The sequence below is a fragment of the Meles meles genome, chromosome 19 (genome assembly GCF_922984935.1).
Source record: "Meles meles chromosome 19, mMelMel3.1 paternal haplotype, whole genome shotgun sequence".
NCBI lineage: Eukaryota > Metazoa > Chordata > Mammalia > Carnivora > Mustelidae > Meles > Meles meles.
In genome coordinates this window covers 25920455-25936760 of record NC_060084.1, presented here as the reverse complement: position 1 = coordinate 25936760, position 16306 = coordinate 25920455, and the positions used below count along the sequence as shown (strand labels likewise).

The window sequence follows — 16306 nt, the reverse complement described above, 5'->3', positions numbered from 1 at the left end:
GGGCTCTCCCAAGAGCTCTCTGTAGCTCTCCATTAGCCGTCCCCGTGAGGCCTGGGTGACCAGCAGCTCCCAGCCCAACCTCAGCCTATTTGAGCCCCAGACTAGGGTCCGGTGGGGACTCCCATGTAATCTCAAGGCACTAGCTTCCTAATCCTGATGCTTCCTGCTTCTAACAGGAGGGAAGGAAGCCCAGGGGAGGTCTGGAGCTGCATGATGGTGTCCTGACTGTCTGTCACAGAAATCGGTTCCATCTGAGGTCCTCTGTGCCCTTGGGTCCCCGGCACCCACCACGTCAACTCCGCAGTCACTGGGCCTTCTGCAGGGAGAAGGGACAGGCAGGGGCAGGCTGGGGTGGCGCCTTCTGACCCACCAGCTGGTGGGACTGTCAGCCTTTCCGGGCAGAAGGGAAAGTCTAAGGGCTTCCCCCTTGAGAAGATGAAAATAGAATTGAAGCAGGACAGACAAACGGGAGGAAGGCTAGGAATCCATCCTTCCTGGTCAGGGGGCTGTGGCCCCTAAGGAATGAGCTCCAGACCCAAGTAGGAATCCAAAGACCCCGTTTCCAGGCCTGGCCCCATCTGGGCATGCCGTGGAACCTCTTGGTTTCCTTATCTCACTTTCCTGGAGGGTGAAGTTAAATAGCACAAGGAAGTACTTCATGAGCTGTGAAATGCTTGCAAGAAGGAACTGACGATGCTCTTCATATCGTCTCTAAAAATTGCTGGTTTTTCTAGATTTCAGAGTGCGGACCCCTGTTTCCAGTCCTCCACCCAGGAAGGGTGCCCATACACCTTACGATGTGCATCCTTCCAGGCTTGTCTGCGGGGCTGGTCCTGTTTTGTCATCTCAATCATCTTGTATGTTTTATAACTTCTTCTTCCATTTATTAGAATACAGTAATTTCCCCCATGTTATTACATCATCATTCACAAGTGATTGACCCACAGTTTGTCTGGTGCCTTCTTCATGGACATTTAGCTTTTTCTAGTTTATTATTATTATTCGAGAAAGCACTGAGGTGAGCATTTTTACAGATAAATCACGAGGTACCCTGTCTGGTTTCCTTAGGAAATGCCTTCCAGGGAGAGGACTGCTGAGTCCCAGACCATGAACCTTTTAAATCACTTTAATTCATTCTGCAAAACTGCCCTCCAGAAAGAGGTAGCCGTTTCGACACCCACAGGTGGGACGCAAGAAGCGCTGGCTTCCATGCATCATTACCAGCACAGCCGACACTGTGCCAAGTCCATGGGCAAAAAAGAAAAAAAAAAAAAGTATCTTGTTTTTGTTTTAATTTTAATTTCTTTGACTTCTCATGAGCTTTATTTTCTCGTGTATTTATTGGTCAATTTTAATCATTTTACAGATTTCCATTTCACCTCCTTGGCTAATTTTTCTCTTAGTGCGTTCTAATCCGTGCTCTCATAAGATCCAAGCGAGGATCACGGGTGTGTGTGTGGGGGGGTGGTCTTTGGGGGGGCTCCACAGATTGACTCCTTCTCCCTCACCACGGCCTCCTCCAAATGTACACGCCCAGCCAGACATGCACACACACATGTGCACACGTAACCGTTTCCTGAGGTTCAGACTGAAGCCTTGGTCTCCCAGGGACACCCAGCCGTTAGGGGTTGGGCGCTCGTATCTGGGGGCTGTGGGTTGAGCAGTCATCCCTCCCTGTGGCTGGAACATTTAGCTCCCCAACCCCTCTTTCAACCTCACTGTACGCTCTGCCTGCCATGCTCCCAGGGCCATCCCCAGCCAGGCTTTTCCTCCCAAGCCCCAAGGCAGCCCTTGATTCTGTTCCTCCCTGTGCCCTCCAGGACCCCACTGTCCACTTCCAACCACAGGGGGCTTCTGTCTGCTTCTGCGCCTGCATTCGGCTTCCCCACACCCATCCCTCTTCATCTCAATGAATGCAGAATTATTCTTGAAATTGTTTTAAGAATCATCCTGTGGTGTTTTTTCTCTTCTTTATTCTTTCTTTCTAAGCGTGTTTTAACTTTTAAGAGCAAATAATGTAATGACAACCTCTGAGCTAAACAGGCGGGTCTTGCAAACGCAGCCTCTATGCCCCTGCGAAGCCCCGCGCTGAGGGGGCACTTAGGGACCAGGAAGGGAGGGGGTCCGGGGGTTCCAGAAATGAAGTGATGGGTGTTATCCCCTGCGCCCCTGCACGGTGCTTGTGCTGCCCTCCTCTGCGCCGGGGAGATTCAGCAGTAGGGCCCAACCGTCGTCCTCCCTCCCTAGGGCTCCTGCTCCACGACGTGACCATGGCGGGGCTGCAGGAGCTGCGATTCCCGGAGGAAAAGCCACTGCTCCGGGGCCAGGACGCTGCCGAGCTGGTGAGTGGCTTTTTGCCGTCCTGGGGTAGAGGGCGCCACCTCGTGGCCAAGAAGGAAACCACGTGCCTTCCCTCCAGTCTTGCTGATGGCCAGGAGCCCAGGGACCTCCTTGGGGAGCTGGGCGCCTGGAGTCCTCCCGCCACCCCGAGACCCAGCCCACTGCGCTGTGGCTTTTGCTGCCTTTGAGGTGGGGAGGCTCTTTAGGAGAGTTAGTCCCATTTCAGTGATGTGAAAACTGAGGCACAGAAAGTTAACTGACTTGGCCAAGGTCACAGAGCTGTTGGGAAGGAAGCCATGCTCAACTTGGTTCTGGAAGGCCATGGAGCCCCAAGAGGGTACCCGCTGGGCAGTGGCAGGGACTTTCCTCCTCTGCGGACTTCTCTGTCCTTCCTCACAAGCTTCTGAGGACCGAGGGCAGCTATAACCAACAGTGTCATCCGGAGCAGTGGGACTAAGGCACTTGAGATTGTTTTGTCCCCAAGGGTCCCCTCCCGGGCACTGGGTGTTAGACTCCAGAGTTGTTTGTACCCCACATTTTCTTGTTGTGGTGATGCCTGGCGCAGCCTCCTTTTCCCTCCCTGCAAAGAAAAGCTGTGCGTCCCCGGCTCAGAGAATCCTTGAGCGTGGGGCCCCCGGGTCTCTGCTGATTGTGCCGCTCACCCCTCAGTTTACAGGTGGGGAAGCCAGGAGCCCCATCCCCAAAACCTTGGCACACTGGTCTCTGCCCTGCCTTCTCATAGCCTCCGGCCGGGACCTCGTGCCAGAACGGCTGGGTGCCTTGTGCTGGGACAGAGTGGCTGGCTGGGGCTCCAGGGGCCCAACCACACCAGGCTGGCAGTCCCGCCCCTTGTCTTCAAGTAAGAATACTGAAGAATTCAAGTAAGAATACTGAATACGTGGGGGCAGCCCCCAGGAATGGTCAGGGAGTGGCTGGTGAGCTGCCGCCTTCCTTCTAGCTGTCTCTCTGGCCTGTTCCAAGGCCCCCCATCTCCTGTCTCGGGGCTGCCAAGAGCCTCCCTAGTGCTCTCCTTACCCTACAGCCTTTTAAAATACATGAGGTCACTTTCTGCTTAAAGCTGGCCAGTGCCTGCCACCTGGCTCGAGCTGCAACCACCGTCCTTCCCAGGCCCAGGAGGAGGTCTGCACCCCACCCCCAGTCTCCTCTCCTGCCCAGGGGCCAACTACTCTTCCTTGAATCAGCCACTCCTGTCCCCAGCTGCTGCTTTCCCCTGGGGTACCTTGCTCCAAACTTGTCCTCACTTGATTCAGGCTCTGTCCCAATGCCCCCTCCTCAGAGAGGCCTTCTCCAACTCCAGGTCCAATACTGACCGCCTAACAGGGATCCTGTCTGTTTTATTACTGGTCTCCCCAGGGCCTAGTGGAGCCTTGCACACCTAAGGCTCTCGGGTCATCGCAGATTGTGATGTGTCTCAGAAGAAGGAAGTTTCCCAGAACTTCCTGAAAAAGTCCCCCCCCCCCCAGCCACCCCCATTTCAAGGCAAGCAGAGCCTGGCCTGCTTGCAAGTCTAGGTGGGTAGACAGTGCCCTTGGGGACCCCTGCACCCTGCTGCAAGAGCTGAGGCATGGGGGTTCCGGAGCAGCTGCCCAGAGGCGCTGCCTGCAGGTACCAGGTGTCTGTGGGCAGCACAGAGATCTGAGGGTACCCTGGCCTGGCTCTCCCACCTTCCGCCTCTGCAGGACACCCCAAGAGATGCCCCCACACCCCTTCCCTGCCAGCCTGGCCCAGTCCTTACTGCCCCTCGTGCCCTGACTTGGTGAGCATGGCGCCTTTGACCAGCAGCCTGGCTCTGCCTTCTGTCTGCTGCTTTTGGTGTCCCCCTTCATCCCTCCTGGACCCGGACCCGAGTTTGCCACCGTGTCATGCCCTCCCTGCCAAAAGGAGGCGTGCGTTTCAGCCCTGAGCTCCCCACTGCTTCTCTCTTCCCTCGGCCTGGCACAAACCTCGTGCCCTAGCCCTGGTCACATGGGCATCAATGGCCCCCCCATCCCCAATCCCCGCCCCCCAGAAACCCGTGTGCTCCCAGCATGGCCACTGCAGATTCTCGTGACCTCACTCTTGGCCTTCCAGAGCTATTCTGGCTCTCTCTTTCCCAGCCGTTCCCCGTTCTCTCTCCTAGCTGCAGCGCAGGAAGGTGTCTGTCCCTTCGCTTCTTAAACCTTCTGAGGTCTGCTGGGTGCCAACTCTTTGCGTCCAGTGGGGAATGCAGAGTCCCACATCCTTACCCACCACCGAGCTCACCATTCCAGGCTTGCTTGCCTTGGAGGACCCGGACGCCAGGCGTGTCCAGGGCTCCGCAGGGGATTTGTTGCTCCTTCTGCCTGGGCCGTGTCCCCATCCTCCATCTCCCCCAAGCCGCTGCTGGGCCTCCTCCCAGCTGGGCCCTCTCTCCCACCTGTCTGCCTCAGACTGTTCGACTGTTCCTGCTCTCCTTCTAGGACCTCCTGGGCCCTGGGTTGGCGTGTATCATCGCTGCTCTTTCTTCGTTTAGCTCCTGACCCTCCAAGGCCTTCTCATCTCCCGGGGACCCCCCAGCCGGCTGGAAGTGCACAGCATGCCCCGCCATTATCTGCATCATCCTTAGTGTTGATTTTATTTTTCACAAAACTGCCTCCTCCTCTCCACTCTTAGGGTCTTGAGTCTAGAAATCTCTCCAATCTCCCTCCCTGCCCTCCGGCTTGGGTGTGACCTTCCAGTGAGAGGCTTCATCAGGCACCTGCCTCGTCCCTGACCCCCGTCCCCTTCCCGGAGACCACCATCCCCTCCCTCAGAGGTTCGGAGGTGCTCTCCACCCCTCCTGCAGGCAGAACCCCCAGGCCCTGGAGGAGCTGGGAGGTGAGGCCAGAGGACAGCCACTGTGTATGCGACAGTCCCGGCCAAGGGAAACCTGGCTTTCCTCTTGGGGTGGGAGACCCCCTAGAGCCGGCTCACTCTGTCCACCGCCCCCACCACCCTAACTGCCAGAAAGCAGGGGGTTGAACTTATCCTTATGTTGAGAGTAAAACATCTGAATTGCTGATTTTCATTCTTTTCCTTTTAACTCCCATGATTTGGGTCGTCTTCCGTCTTGTCCATTAGCCGCACAGCCCTTGTCTCGCCCTCCTCGGATAACATCCTGGTCCTGATCTGACTGTCTTATTTATCCATGTACTCATGGGTAGAGCCTCCTGGAGCTTGTGCAGCACAGAAGGTCAAGTGCAGGAGTATAAAGGACAGAGTGACCTCGCTTCTCTTTAATCCTCGCGGACATGAGGCCGTGAAGTGAGGTGGCCTGCCCTGTTTGTCACAGCCGAGGTTTCTAGACAGGCACAGCAGAAAGCAAGGCAGAGGGCCAGGGTCTTTGCTTTTCCTGGACATGTACCACTTCTCTCTTCACCTCACAAGGTTTCCTTCACTAGACCAGACCCAGAGAGGACACACACGTGGGGTTCTGGCCCCCTCTTCCACTCCACATTGTACGCTGCTGCCTTGCAAACAGTGGGTGCTTCCAAGCTGCTTCCCCTCATTTGCCAAAACAGACACTCACCCAGCTCTGTCTGGGTTTGGGGAGCCCATTCCGGCCCAGGCTTTGTGGGGAGAACAGAGCCGGACGGGGTCCTGCCCTCATGGGACTTGCAGCCCAGCAGGAAGGATGGGCACCAGCGACTCCCACTGTACGGTGTCAGTGAGCCTGAAAGCAGGGGACCTCTGTGCTTTGAGAGCACAAAGCAGGCAGGTCTGGAAAGGTGGGAGGAGCTGCGGACCCAGACAGAGCCTTTGTGCAGCTTGGAAAAGCCCCAAGTTCCTCCCTCGTGGGGCCTCAGCTTCCCCATCCCTAATGTGGGTGTGTTCGTCCTGCCTCCTTCTACCCTCCTTCTCTGACATCCTCTGCGGTGAGGCCCCAGTGGTCTGACCTTGGGGGGGCCAGCAGGGCAGAGGGACGCCCAACAAGGATTTGGTTCCAGAGTTCCCACCACTTTCTGGCCATGTGAGTCAGCCTCTCTAAGCCTCCCCCTTTCCCACCTGTAAGATAGACTTCTCCACATTTTCAGTTAGTAGGTAAAGTTGGTCTGAGTAGCTGCTTGTAGGCTTATCCACCAGGCACTTAACTTGCCCGCTGCCTGGCAAGCCCTGGGTCACCTTTGTTAACATTAAGCTGGACGCGGGAACACGGCAAGTAAGTCTGCTCCAGGCTGAGCCGCCTGAGCCCCTGGAGCCCCTGGGCCAGGCAGGGCCTAATGTGTCGCCCCTCTCTTTGCCTTCCCTCAGGAGAACTCCGACACCTTCCTCTTGGCCGTGGACACAGACTGGAAGGTAGGTCTCCGCTCCACTTCCCCAGATGGGGGACTGCCTGCTGCCAGCCCCTGACCTTGCCCAGCCTGGTCCCAGAGGAGGGTCACCGCCCTTCTCACAGCCTCCAGGACCCCCCCTCTCTTCACCGCAGCTTTCCCTGCTCCCTGCTTGGGTGGAGACAGGCCTCCGCTCCCCTGCTGGGACCAGAGCAAGGGTGAGGCCTGGGGGAAGCTGGCGTGGAGCTGGGATGCTGTCATCTGAGTCAGCACTTTCCTCCAGTGAGGCTGGCGCTCCGAAATAGCTCCCGTTTCCGTGGAAACCGTTGCCGGGACAACTGTGTCCTCTTGAGTTTGATGCCAGGTTCCCTGTGAAAACTGAAATTGTTCTTTGTGTTTATTCCTCTACACGGTGCCGTTCTTTGCCTCTGAGTCCTGTTGTCGCCCTATTTCCGGGCCTCAGAAAACATCTGAAGGCAGACGCGGCGGGAACCTTCACGGGTTCCAGAGCGCTGCTGGCCATCAAAAGCTGCTGAACCAAATCAGACGCTTCTAGGACCTTCCTTCTGGCTGGCTGGAACGGCCCTCTCCTGAGCCTGCCTTCAGTTCGGTTTGGTCTCAGAGCCCCCACCCCCCCCCCCCCAGCGTCCCGGTCTGGACGCCAGGGTGACGCAAGGTGGGGAGGCCGGCAGGCTCCTCCCCCCGGCACCCTGTGCTGCAGCAGGGACCCGGATCCCAGGCCTGTGCGTCAGACCCTGGGTCATGTGTCCCTTCAAGGACACCAGAGGAGGCCTCGGAGCAGCCCGTGTGCACGTGCTCCCTTCCCCTGGGAGCACCGGTTCCAAACACAAACGGCTCTGGAGCTGAGGACAGGATGGGGTCTGGGGAACAAACGGGAGCCCAGGAGCAGGGAGAGGAGGGATGTGGCCAGGAGATGGCCCAGACCCAGCTGGGGATCTGTGCGGGTGCCTCTAGGGGGACTTCTTGTTCTCCCAGCTCAGAGGAGGACAGGACAAACAGCCCCTTTTGCGCCAGGAGGGGGCTGAAGAAGTAATATCCCCAAGAGGCCAGGCTAGACCTGGCTGACAGCAGGTGGGACCCACCAGACCAGTAGTGTTGACCGCCAGCCCCAAATCACAGCTGGGGAGTACGAAAGGGGCCAGGGGAATCCTGGGGTCCTTTGCACCTGTGCCCCCATGGGCCAGGCTGAGCTGGCTGGCCAGCTGTGTTCAGGCCCCCTTGCTCCATAAAGGACAGCAAGTGTTAGAGGCTCCCGCCCCTCTACTCCACTTACACCCCCAGAGGCTGCCGCCTCTTTTTTCTTTTTCTTCCTTAGAAAAGCGGCTGAGAGGATGCATGGCCCTTATCTGGGGCCAAGGCCTGGCAGGAATTTTATCCCCTTTTCATTCCTTGCCTCAATGGACCCAGCCAGTGGGGGAGGCAAGACAAACAAGAGCCCAACAGACCTGGGTCCAGGGCCTGTCCCACCCACTTGTGGGTCATGTGACCTCCAGCACCTGTCACTACCTTATCTGCGCAGTGAGGACGGAGAGCTCAGATCTCCCCGGGAAGTGATGCCCGAGGCCCAGCACTCAGATCCCGAGCTCCCAGTGACTGTGGCCTCCAGAGCGTGGAGTCAGAGGCAGGCAACCTGGGTGTGGTCCCTGCTCCTGTGTGGTGTTGGGCAGGTGACAGAAGCTCTCTGTGCTTCATTTTCCTCACCTGTAAGGTGGGTGTTAAGGAGACAAAACAAGGTGACATGTGCAAGGTGTTTGGAAGAGGCTGGCAAGGGGGAGATACGCCAATAAGCATTTGCTGCCCTTAACAATGTGACCCCAGGCCCTGAGTGCTCAGGTGCTGGAAAGCTCCGTGCTGACTAGCTAAGTGGGACGTAAACTTCTCTGTGCTTTAGTTTTTCTATCCTTTTCCATAGCTGTGTGAGGACTATGTGTTATCCTTGCAGCTGTCTATGCAGACAGCACAGCTGTTCTCCCATTTACAGATGTGGAGGCTCAGAGAGGTTGACTGACTTGCCCAGGGTCACACAGCAGAGAAAGGGCAGAGATACAGCTGGAGCCAAGGTTTGGCTGGCTAGGACCTGACCCTGCCTTATCCGACCACAGTCCAGGGAAAGGACCACAGTGTGGAAAGACACACGATTACCCTGTTTCTCCCCTTAGGGCCTGGGCAGGCACGAGGTCAGCTCTGGAGCCCCTCGCAGAGCTCCTGCTTGTTTTCACAGCAGCTCTTCAGGAAGGCTGGATTCCTGTGTTGTGGTTGAACCTGAAGCACAGAGAAATTACAAAGCCTTACCTGGGGTTTCCCGGCTAATGGGTGGGGGAGCCGGGACTTGAACTCGGGTCTGTGGTTTTGAAGCCAGCGAGCTGAGCGGAAATGGGGGCCTTGGCTGGGAGTGGGCAGTGTCCAGGGTTAGCTTCTCACCGGGGACCAAGGGTGGCAGAGCCCCTCGGAGGTCAGAGGTTGGACTAGGCATAAGGTTGGATGGGGACCACAGAAGAGCAGTGGGAGGACAACCCTCGTCCCCTTTAAGGAGCAGGTAGGAGGAGTAAGTGAACAGGGCAGGGGCTGGGCTGTGCCAGAGTGGCCGTGGGGACCAGGGAGCATGGCCCATCTCTAAGGCGCAGGGGAACACCCCATTCCGCACCCTCGCTGTGCCGGGAGAGTGCAGAGTACGGGGTCCCCAGAGCCAGAGGGCACAGATGGGGCAGGGAAAGTTGTTGGTGCGCCCAGGGCAGAGGATGTGGCTGGGAATAGCACACATGGTAGGTGTCGACCAGGTCACTGGACGCCCAGAGAGGGGGAGGCGACCCCCTTGCCCCAGGGCTGCCAGCCGGCATGCAGGACTGGCAGAGCAGGCTGGCCTGAGTGGCGCGTTCCCTCATGAAAGAGACGGAATGAGGGCACAGGCGCCCAGCACCCTCCTCTGAGTCGTTCCTGCTTCTCTCAGTCCTTGGGCCCCCTCCTAGGCTCCACTCCCTGACCCATTTCCTCTCCTCTCCTCTGCCTCCTCCTTCCCAGTTTACTCTATCCGTGGGTCTCTAGCCAGCTCCCACACAAGTCCTTGCTGCTCAGGAGGACAGGGCACGGGCTGGCGCTGGCCGTGCGTCCTGCCAACCCCCCCCCACCATGGGTTGGCCCCAGGACAGAGAGCAGGGGCGTCTGCAGGAGGGGGGCATGGCCGCTTTGGCAGGCTGACTCCTGTTCCTCTTCTCCCATGGTGGCCCCCAGCCCCTTGCTGCAGGATGCAGATGGGAGGGCAAAGCTGGTGTGTGCCCACCATGCCGCTGGTCCTGCCAATGGCCCTGTGTGCATGCACGGGGCATACATGTGGATAGAGTGGGGGCTGCCCTAAGGGAGACCCTGGGGAGTGGAAGAGGAGCAGGCCCTGGAACAGGGTCACCACAGAAGGTTGCCCCAGATAGCCAGTCACCCCCCCACACCCCATCCTGTCAAGGTTAAGTGATCCAGACCTACCTGAGGTGGAGGCTGGGCTCCCAGCCCTCTCAGGCCCTCCCTGCTCCCCAGGGAACGGGTCAAGGGCTGTGCCATCCAGGGCATTCCTGTGTGCCCTGCCGTATGTTGGGGTGCGTGTCCATGAGCGGGTCCTGGGTCCCTGACACAGGACACACCTGTATGGGTAGATTCTTGTCTCATCTTCCCAGGATCCTGCATGCGGCTGGGGGGTAGGGGGTGCCTCTGTGCTGGGGGTGGGCAGGATGCAGGGCCTGGGGACCAGCAAGGATGCTGTGTTGCTGGGAAGCGGGGGAGCAGGAGGAGGAGCAGGAGCTGGGGTGAGCGAGGACTTTGGAAGCCAATGAGAGCCGGGTTCGTCTCCTGCCCGCCAATCTGGAGGCAGGGGCTGGGGAGAGCGAGTGGCTGCTCAGGAACCCCGCAGGGAGGCGGGGCGGGCCATCGCCTGGGCTCTGCATATAAATGGCCCAGGGAGCAGCACCCCATCACAGCACCGCCATCTCCCCCTCGCTCTTCCCCCTCCCTCTGGACCCGGTGACTCAGGCCTTTGTTTGCCCTGCCTGGTAGAGGCGGATCGCCTTCTCGCTCGGCAAGATGCCGGAGTGCTGGGATGGGGTGAGTGAGGGCTCTGGGGGCGGCCAGGTGGGTAGGGAGGAAGGGACAGCCCGGTGCCTCTGGTGGCGGAGGCACCTTGGGCATCACAGAGGCAAGGCTGGCGGCAGGTTCTAGAGTCCCTGATGCCCCTGGCCTGCAGCAGTGGCTAGGGGTCAACTGCTAGTCAGGGCCTGCGGGGAAGGGCCAAAAGCCACAGAAAGCGAAATGAGCTGTGCGACCTGCCTGCAAGCCTGGGCGCACGCACCTCCCACTGATGGTGTGCCCTTGGCCTGGCAGGTGCCCGGCTGGCGTCTGCCGCGGGCCTGTGACCGCCTCAGCCTTGCGGGAGGCTCTCTTCCCTGCACGTGTCAGGGTGTCACTCTTCCTGACCCCGCGAGGGTTGTCCTGGTTGTTTGGGTGGCTGCACCAGAGTGAGAACAGAAGGACGGCCTCTTCCTTCCTTCCTCTGCTGCGGTCCCCAGGGAACTTCGGTGCCAATCTGGTTGAGGCAGGGAGGTCTGGGCCGGCCGCTATCACAGCCTTCAGGCCGAGGTCCCTGCGAGAGAGGAGACGAGGAGGGGTTGCGGTGTCTTATTTAGAGGGTGGGGAAAGGCAGCGCTGGAGCCATGATCCTGCTGGGGTAAGGGCCCCGGGCAGCAGTGCCCAGGGTTACTGTTCTTCCTCAAAGAGGGAGAAGCCAGGGCCCTAGTCCTCCTCCACCCCACTCCCAGCCTGCCCTGCTGGGGCACAGCACCACTCCTCTCCCCCTCCGCTGCCCCGCACCCATGCAGCACGTCAGCGCCTACCGCAGGTGGTCGGCTCAATAGCTGATGTGGTTGATGGCATGAATGGTACTAGCCGCCCCCCTTAGCCCCTCACCCCGGCCCACATGCTGAAACCCAGCTGGGACCACCCGCCACCCCAGCTCTCAAGGTCATGAGCGAGGGGAGACGGACCCACCAAGAGAGGACGTCAGAGCCCCCGCCTCCAGGTGGGTGCCCGCCCTGCCGCTGCAAGGGAGGGGGCTCTGACGTCACCGGGAGCCAATGAGAGGGCTCGGCCCTGGGGGCTGGGGGCTCACAGCGCATCTGGCTGCGGCCCTCCTGTCGCCCCTCTGGTGCTGCACCCCGAGGGACGGGGACACTCGGCTCCTGTCTGGCAGAGCTAGGTCGGAGCTCCTGGGTCGGTGGGGGAGGGTACGTTCAGCCAAGTCACTGGGCCCCATGGGACCAGCCTTTGGGGGAGGAGAGCACTGTGCCTAAGTCCCGATGCCCAAGGTCTGCTGATGGTGATGTGCGGTCACACCAGGGCTGGAAGCGGGTAGACACCCCCACGCACAGCAACGGGCAGCGGAGGTGTGCGGGTGGATGACTACTGCCCTGGGGCCCTGACTGGTACCCCCGGGGCCAGCGCTGACCCCCACGGAGAACCGCCCTTCACGCCGCAGGAAGCGCATTGCAGCTCTTGTGTGCATCGGTGCCCCTCCTGCCTCCCACCCCCTGCCCTCCAGAGCTGAGAGAGTAGTGTGGGGGCTGGGGGATGAGGCAGAACGGCCGCCCAGCAGGGACAGGCGGCCGTGGAGAGCTGCCTGCTTGGAAATCTCTGGAGCGGAGCCTTCAGGGCATACTCCTGGCCTCGGAGGCTGGCACCTGGCAAGGCCCAGCTTACCCCTTCTGGGCTTGACCTTGAACAAGTCATTTCTCCTTTCCCAACCTCAGTTTGCTCCCAGGGCTTGGGTCCCTGTGAAAAGTAAATGAGACACACGATGGTCAGCCATCAGTGAGCAGGAAGTGTTCCTTGTTTTGTTGGCCCTGAGGACAGGCCTTGGATGTGGGGAGTCCGTGGTGGCCCTGGGCCCACTTAGAGGACATCAGGATTATTGAACAGGGCCTCACAGCAGAATTGTGGCTCCCTGGGTGTGGCCTTTGGCTGTGGGGTTGATGCCACCTTGTCATTCCCCGCTGAGACACAGGGGTCCTCTGAGCCCTGACCCAGGAAGACGAGACCCCAGGAAGCTGTCTCCTGCCTTGAGTTCCCCCTTTTCCATCAGGAGCAGGAGCTTGGCTTCTCTCTGAACCTAAGTGTCCTCCACGTGCAGAAGGGAAAAATGCATGCATAACATGCTTGGCACTTGGCGCACATTTGGGGGTCAGTCACTCTTGCCCTTGACCTTACTTAGCCCCACCTCCTGCTCACAGGGCCAACTCACACCCGTGGTGCAGGGCAAGGCTGTTAATTCAGCTCTGACAGACCCTCCTGGAGTCTGACCATCAAGTCACCAAAAGTGACTAGTTTGCAGAGAGACCAGTCCCCAGGGCAACTCCCTGAGTCTCAAGGATGCCTGTGCACATCGGCCTCCTCCTACAGCATCCAGCGCCTATTCTCAAAAGACTAGCAACCCCAAGCCACAAAATCAAGGGAGTGAACCAAGAGGATCCCAGAGTGGTCACTGCAGAAGGCCTTTGAGGTTGGGTTCTAACCACGCCCTGCCGGAAGCGAGGCCTTGGGGGTCATGGGGATGGGCATTCAAGGTGGAAGGAAAAAAACGTGAGCAAGAGTCTGGAGGTGGGAGCCAGGGACAGTGTGGGTGCCAGAGGCTGGGCTTGGCTGGGGGGTGGCGGCTGTGACTGCAGATTCCAGGAGGGGCTGTCCAGGCCATTGACCTTCAGCAGCAGCCCTGAAGGATTCTGAGTGGAGGAACACGGTGAGGGTGGGACTCAGGCTGGAGTGGCCGTGTTGTCCTGGAGGGGAGGCTGCAGTGACTTGGAGAGAATGAGCTTCACTGGACCCTGCAGGGCTGAGAGTGGCAGGGCCTGGGCAGTGGCAGGCCACCTCACTGGTTAGCAGACCTCCCTGTGCATGCCAGCCATCTAGGAAGGGTGCTTCAGCCGGTCTGCTCTCCTGGGGGGCTGCCTAGGGCAAGGTGGGGGGGTGGTGGTGGAAGGAGAATAAGATGCCCCCTGCTGGGAGGTGGGGGCCCCACCACAGCCAGGAGTAAGGGCTGCCCCTGTGCTGTTTTCCCTCCAGGAACATGACATTGAGACACCTTATGGCCTGCTGCACGTGGTGATCCGGGGCTCTCCCAAAGGGAACCGCCCGGCCATCCTCACCTACCATGACGTGGGCCTCAATCGTAAGTTCACCCCAGCCCCATCCTGCCTGCCTTGGCATTCCCTCCTTCCCCACAGGGCCGCCGACATCCCCACCCACGCTCAGCTCTGTGACGTTAGCCGTCTGGCCTCGGTGTCCCTGCTGGACCACGAGGCTGGTCGCCTCCACCTTGCCCTCCCTCTCAGGCCCACAGGCCTCCCCATCCCTTTGCCGAGCCACAGCTGCCACGTGTGTCTTTGCAGACAAGCTGTGCTTCAACACCTTCTTCAACTTCGAGGACATGCAGGAGATCACCAAGCACTTCGTGGTGTGCCACGTGGACGCCCCCGGGCAGCAGGTGGGGGCGTCGCAGTTTCCCCAGGGGTAGGTACTGGGGAGCACTCCCCACTCCAGATCGCCCCAGCTCCATGGTCCAGGCCGCGCCCGGCCCTGACTGCCCGCTCCACCCGCAGGTACCAGTTCCCCTCCATGGAGCAGCTGGCCGCCATGCTCCCCAGCGTGGTGCAGCACTTCGGGTGAGTCCCACCCAGACCCTGGCCCTGGGCTGGGGGCCCGAGGGTGCCCTGCGCCGCCGCAAAGCCAGCAGGCACCAGCTGAGGGCAGTCTCGGGCAGCACCTCCCCTGGCCCTGGAGTGACCAGCCATGCTCTCCGCCAGGTTCAAGTACGTGATTGGCATCGGAGTGGGAGCTGGAGCCTACGTGCTGGCCAAGTTTGCCGTGAGTCTCCCTCCCCCCAACCCCCTCCCAGGGCTGGCCTCTCCCTGCAATGCTTCAGCCACAGCCACAGGAACATTTACTCTTTCTTCCTGCTGCTCCCCCTCCCCCTGCTTCCTCTTCCCTTAGAAAATCCCCCCTTTTTTCTTTCTTTAATCCCAGGAAATTTAAAAAAAGTTATTTTTCCATACATTTCCTCAAAAGACTATAAATGATAACTTGCGTAGCCATTAGCCAAAACCCAAATTTCTGCAAGCCACAAACTCTACAACGAATTGGTCTAGCCACTAAGCAAGGGTTTTCCTAATCACTTGCACACAATTAGGGTAATATTTACCCTTTTACATTCCTTTCTTTTTTTTTCCAAAGATTTTATTTATTTATTTTGCAGAGATCATAAGTAGGCAGAGAGGCGGGGGGGGGGGGGGGGGGACAGGCTCCCTGCTGAGCAGAGAGCCGGATGCAGGGCTTGATCCCAGGACCCTGGGATCATGACCTGAGCCAAGGCAGAGGCTTAACCCACTGAGCACCCAGGTGCCCCATACATGGGAGTCATTTCTTAACCAAAAATTACACTTATGTTAAGTTTGGAAGAATTATTTTTTTTTTCAAAATGTCACATTCTAGTGGCCATTCTGATATTAAAGATTTTATTTATTTGTCGGAGATGCAAGCGCACAAGCAGGGGGAGAAGCAGACTCCCGGCTGAGCAGGGAGCTCCATGCGGGGCTTGATCCCAACCCCAGGATCATGAACCAAGCTGAAGGCAGATGTTTAACCGAATAAGCCACCCGGACATCCCAGTTTGGAAGGTTTAAAGGAAGTTGCATTTCAGAAAGATCACGTTGAGTAGGAGCCCATAGGCTTTTCATATCTGAAAACAAAAACGTAATTTTCGAGATTCAAAAATTTTTTTCTTTTTAAATATTTCTTTTTGCAAAAGAAAAGGCCATGCATTTTGAACTCCAGTGTGGTTTTCAGCACTTACCGCTTGTTAGCTGCCGACCGTTCCCTGTCCCCCCCAGGAACACTGACAGGATAGCAGAATCGTATGTATATCACTGCTTTCCACTGAAGAAATCATTCGAGTCTCTTTCACTTTCGAACACAACACAGGCTTTGGAAAGGTCGGTTTCCTTCTTCACTAGGGTTTTTTTTCTCTGTGAAAGCAAAGAAACAAAATGCTTCGTTGAAGATGTTTACTCCTCAGTTTTACATCAGCAACATAGTCAGAGACTTATTAAAAGGCGTGGAAAACAACGCCACAGACATAGATTCCAAATCAGTCAAAGAATTGTGAAAGGTTAGGGGAAGGGAAGAGGACGGGGAGGAGGATGAGCAGGGCCTAGGCGGGGGAGCCCAGGCAGGGCCCCAGAGTCCTCTTCTCCTTGGACCAACCCCCCCCCCCCCCCCCCCCCCGCCCCGCCACCTGCGACATAGGCAGGGCAGGCACCTTAGAGCCAGGCTGCCTCCACACCCTCCCGCCTCCCACGCGCTGTCTCCCTCTCACTGCAGCTCATCTTCCCCGACCTGGTGGAGGGGCTGGTGCTGATGAACATTGACCCCAACGGCAAAGGCTGGATCGACTGGGCGGCCACCAAGGTGAGCTTGGTCCTGGTAGACAGGGCTGCTGGTGCTGACGGCGCCCTGCGGGGGGTGTGGGGGAGGGTCAGCACTCACACGGCCTCCCCCCCCCCGCCCCCCACAGCTCTCTGGTCTTACCAGCACTTTACCGGACACAGTGCTATCCCACCTCTTTAGCCAGG

General features: G+C 58.6%; 1 protein-coding gene across 5 annotated transcripts in view; it reads left to right on the top strand.

The window, feature by feature from the left end:
• The window catches only part of NDRG4 (NDRG family member 4), a 42139-nt gene that overhangs the window by 18378 nt on the left and 7455 nt on the right, over positions 1-16306 (top strand). For 3 of the 5 annotated variants that reach the window (XM_045988171.1, XM_045988166.1, XM_045988167.1), the window contains exons 2-9: positions 2248-2342; positions 6610-6654; positions 13743-13848; positions 14069-14189; positions 14279-14341; positions 14483-14543; positions 16056-16142; positions 16249-16305. In XM_045988171.1, the coding sequence (XP_045844127.1) occupies positions 2271-2342; positions 6610-6654; positions 13743-13848; positions 14069-14189; positions 14279-14341; positions 14483-14543; positions 16056-16142; positions 16249-16305 (612 nt within the window). In that variant the 5' untranslated portion in view covers positions 2248-2270. Of the gene's footprint in view, positions 1-2247; positions 2343-6609; positions 6655-10594; positions 10737-13742; positions 13849-14068; positions 14190-14278; positions 14342-14482; positions 14544-16055; positions 16143-16248; position 16306 lie in introns of those variants that run through there. The other 2 variants (XM_045988170.1, XM_045988169.1) reach the window with 1 other exon arrangement.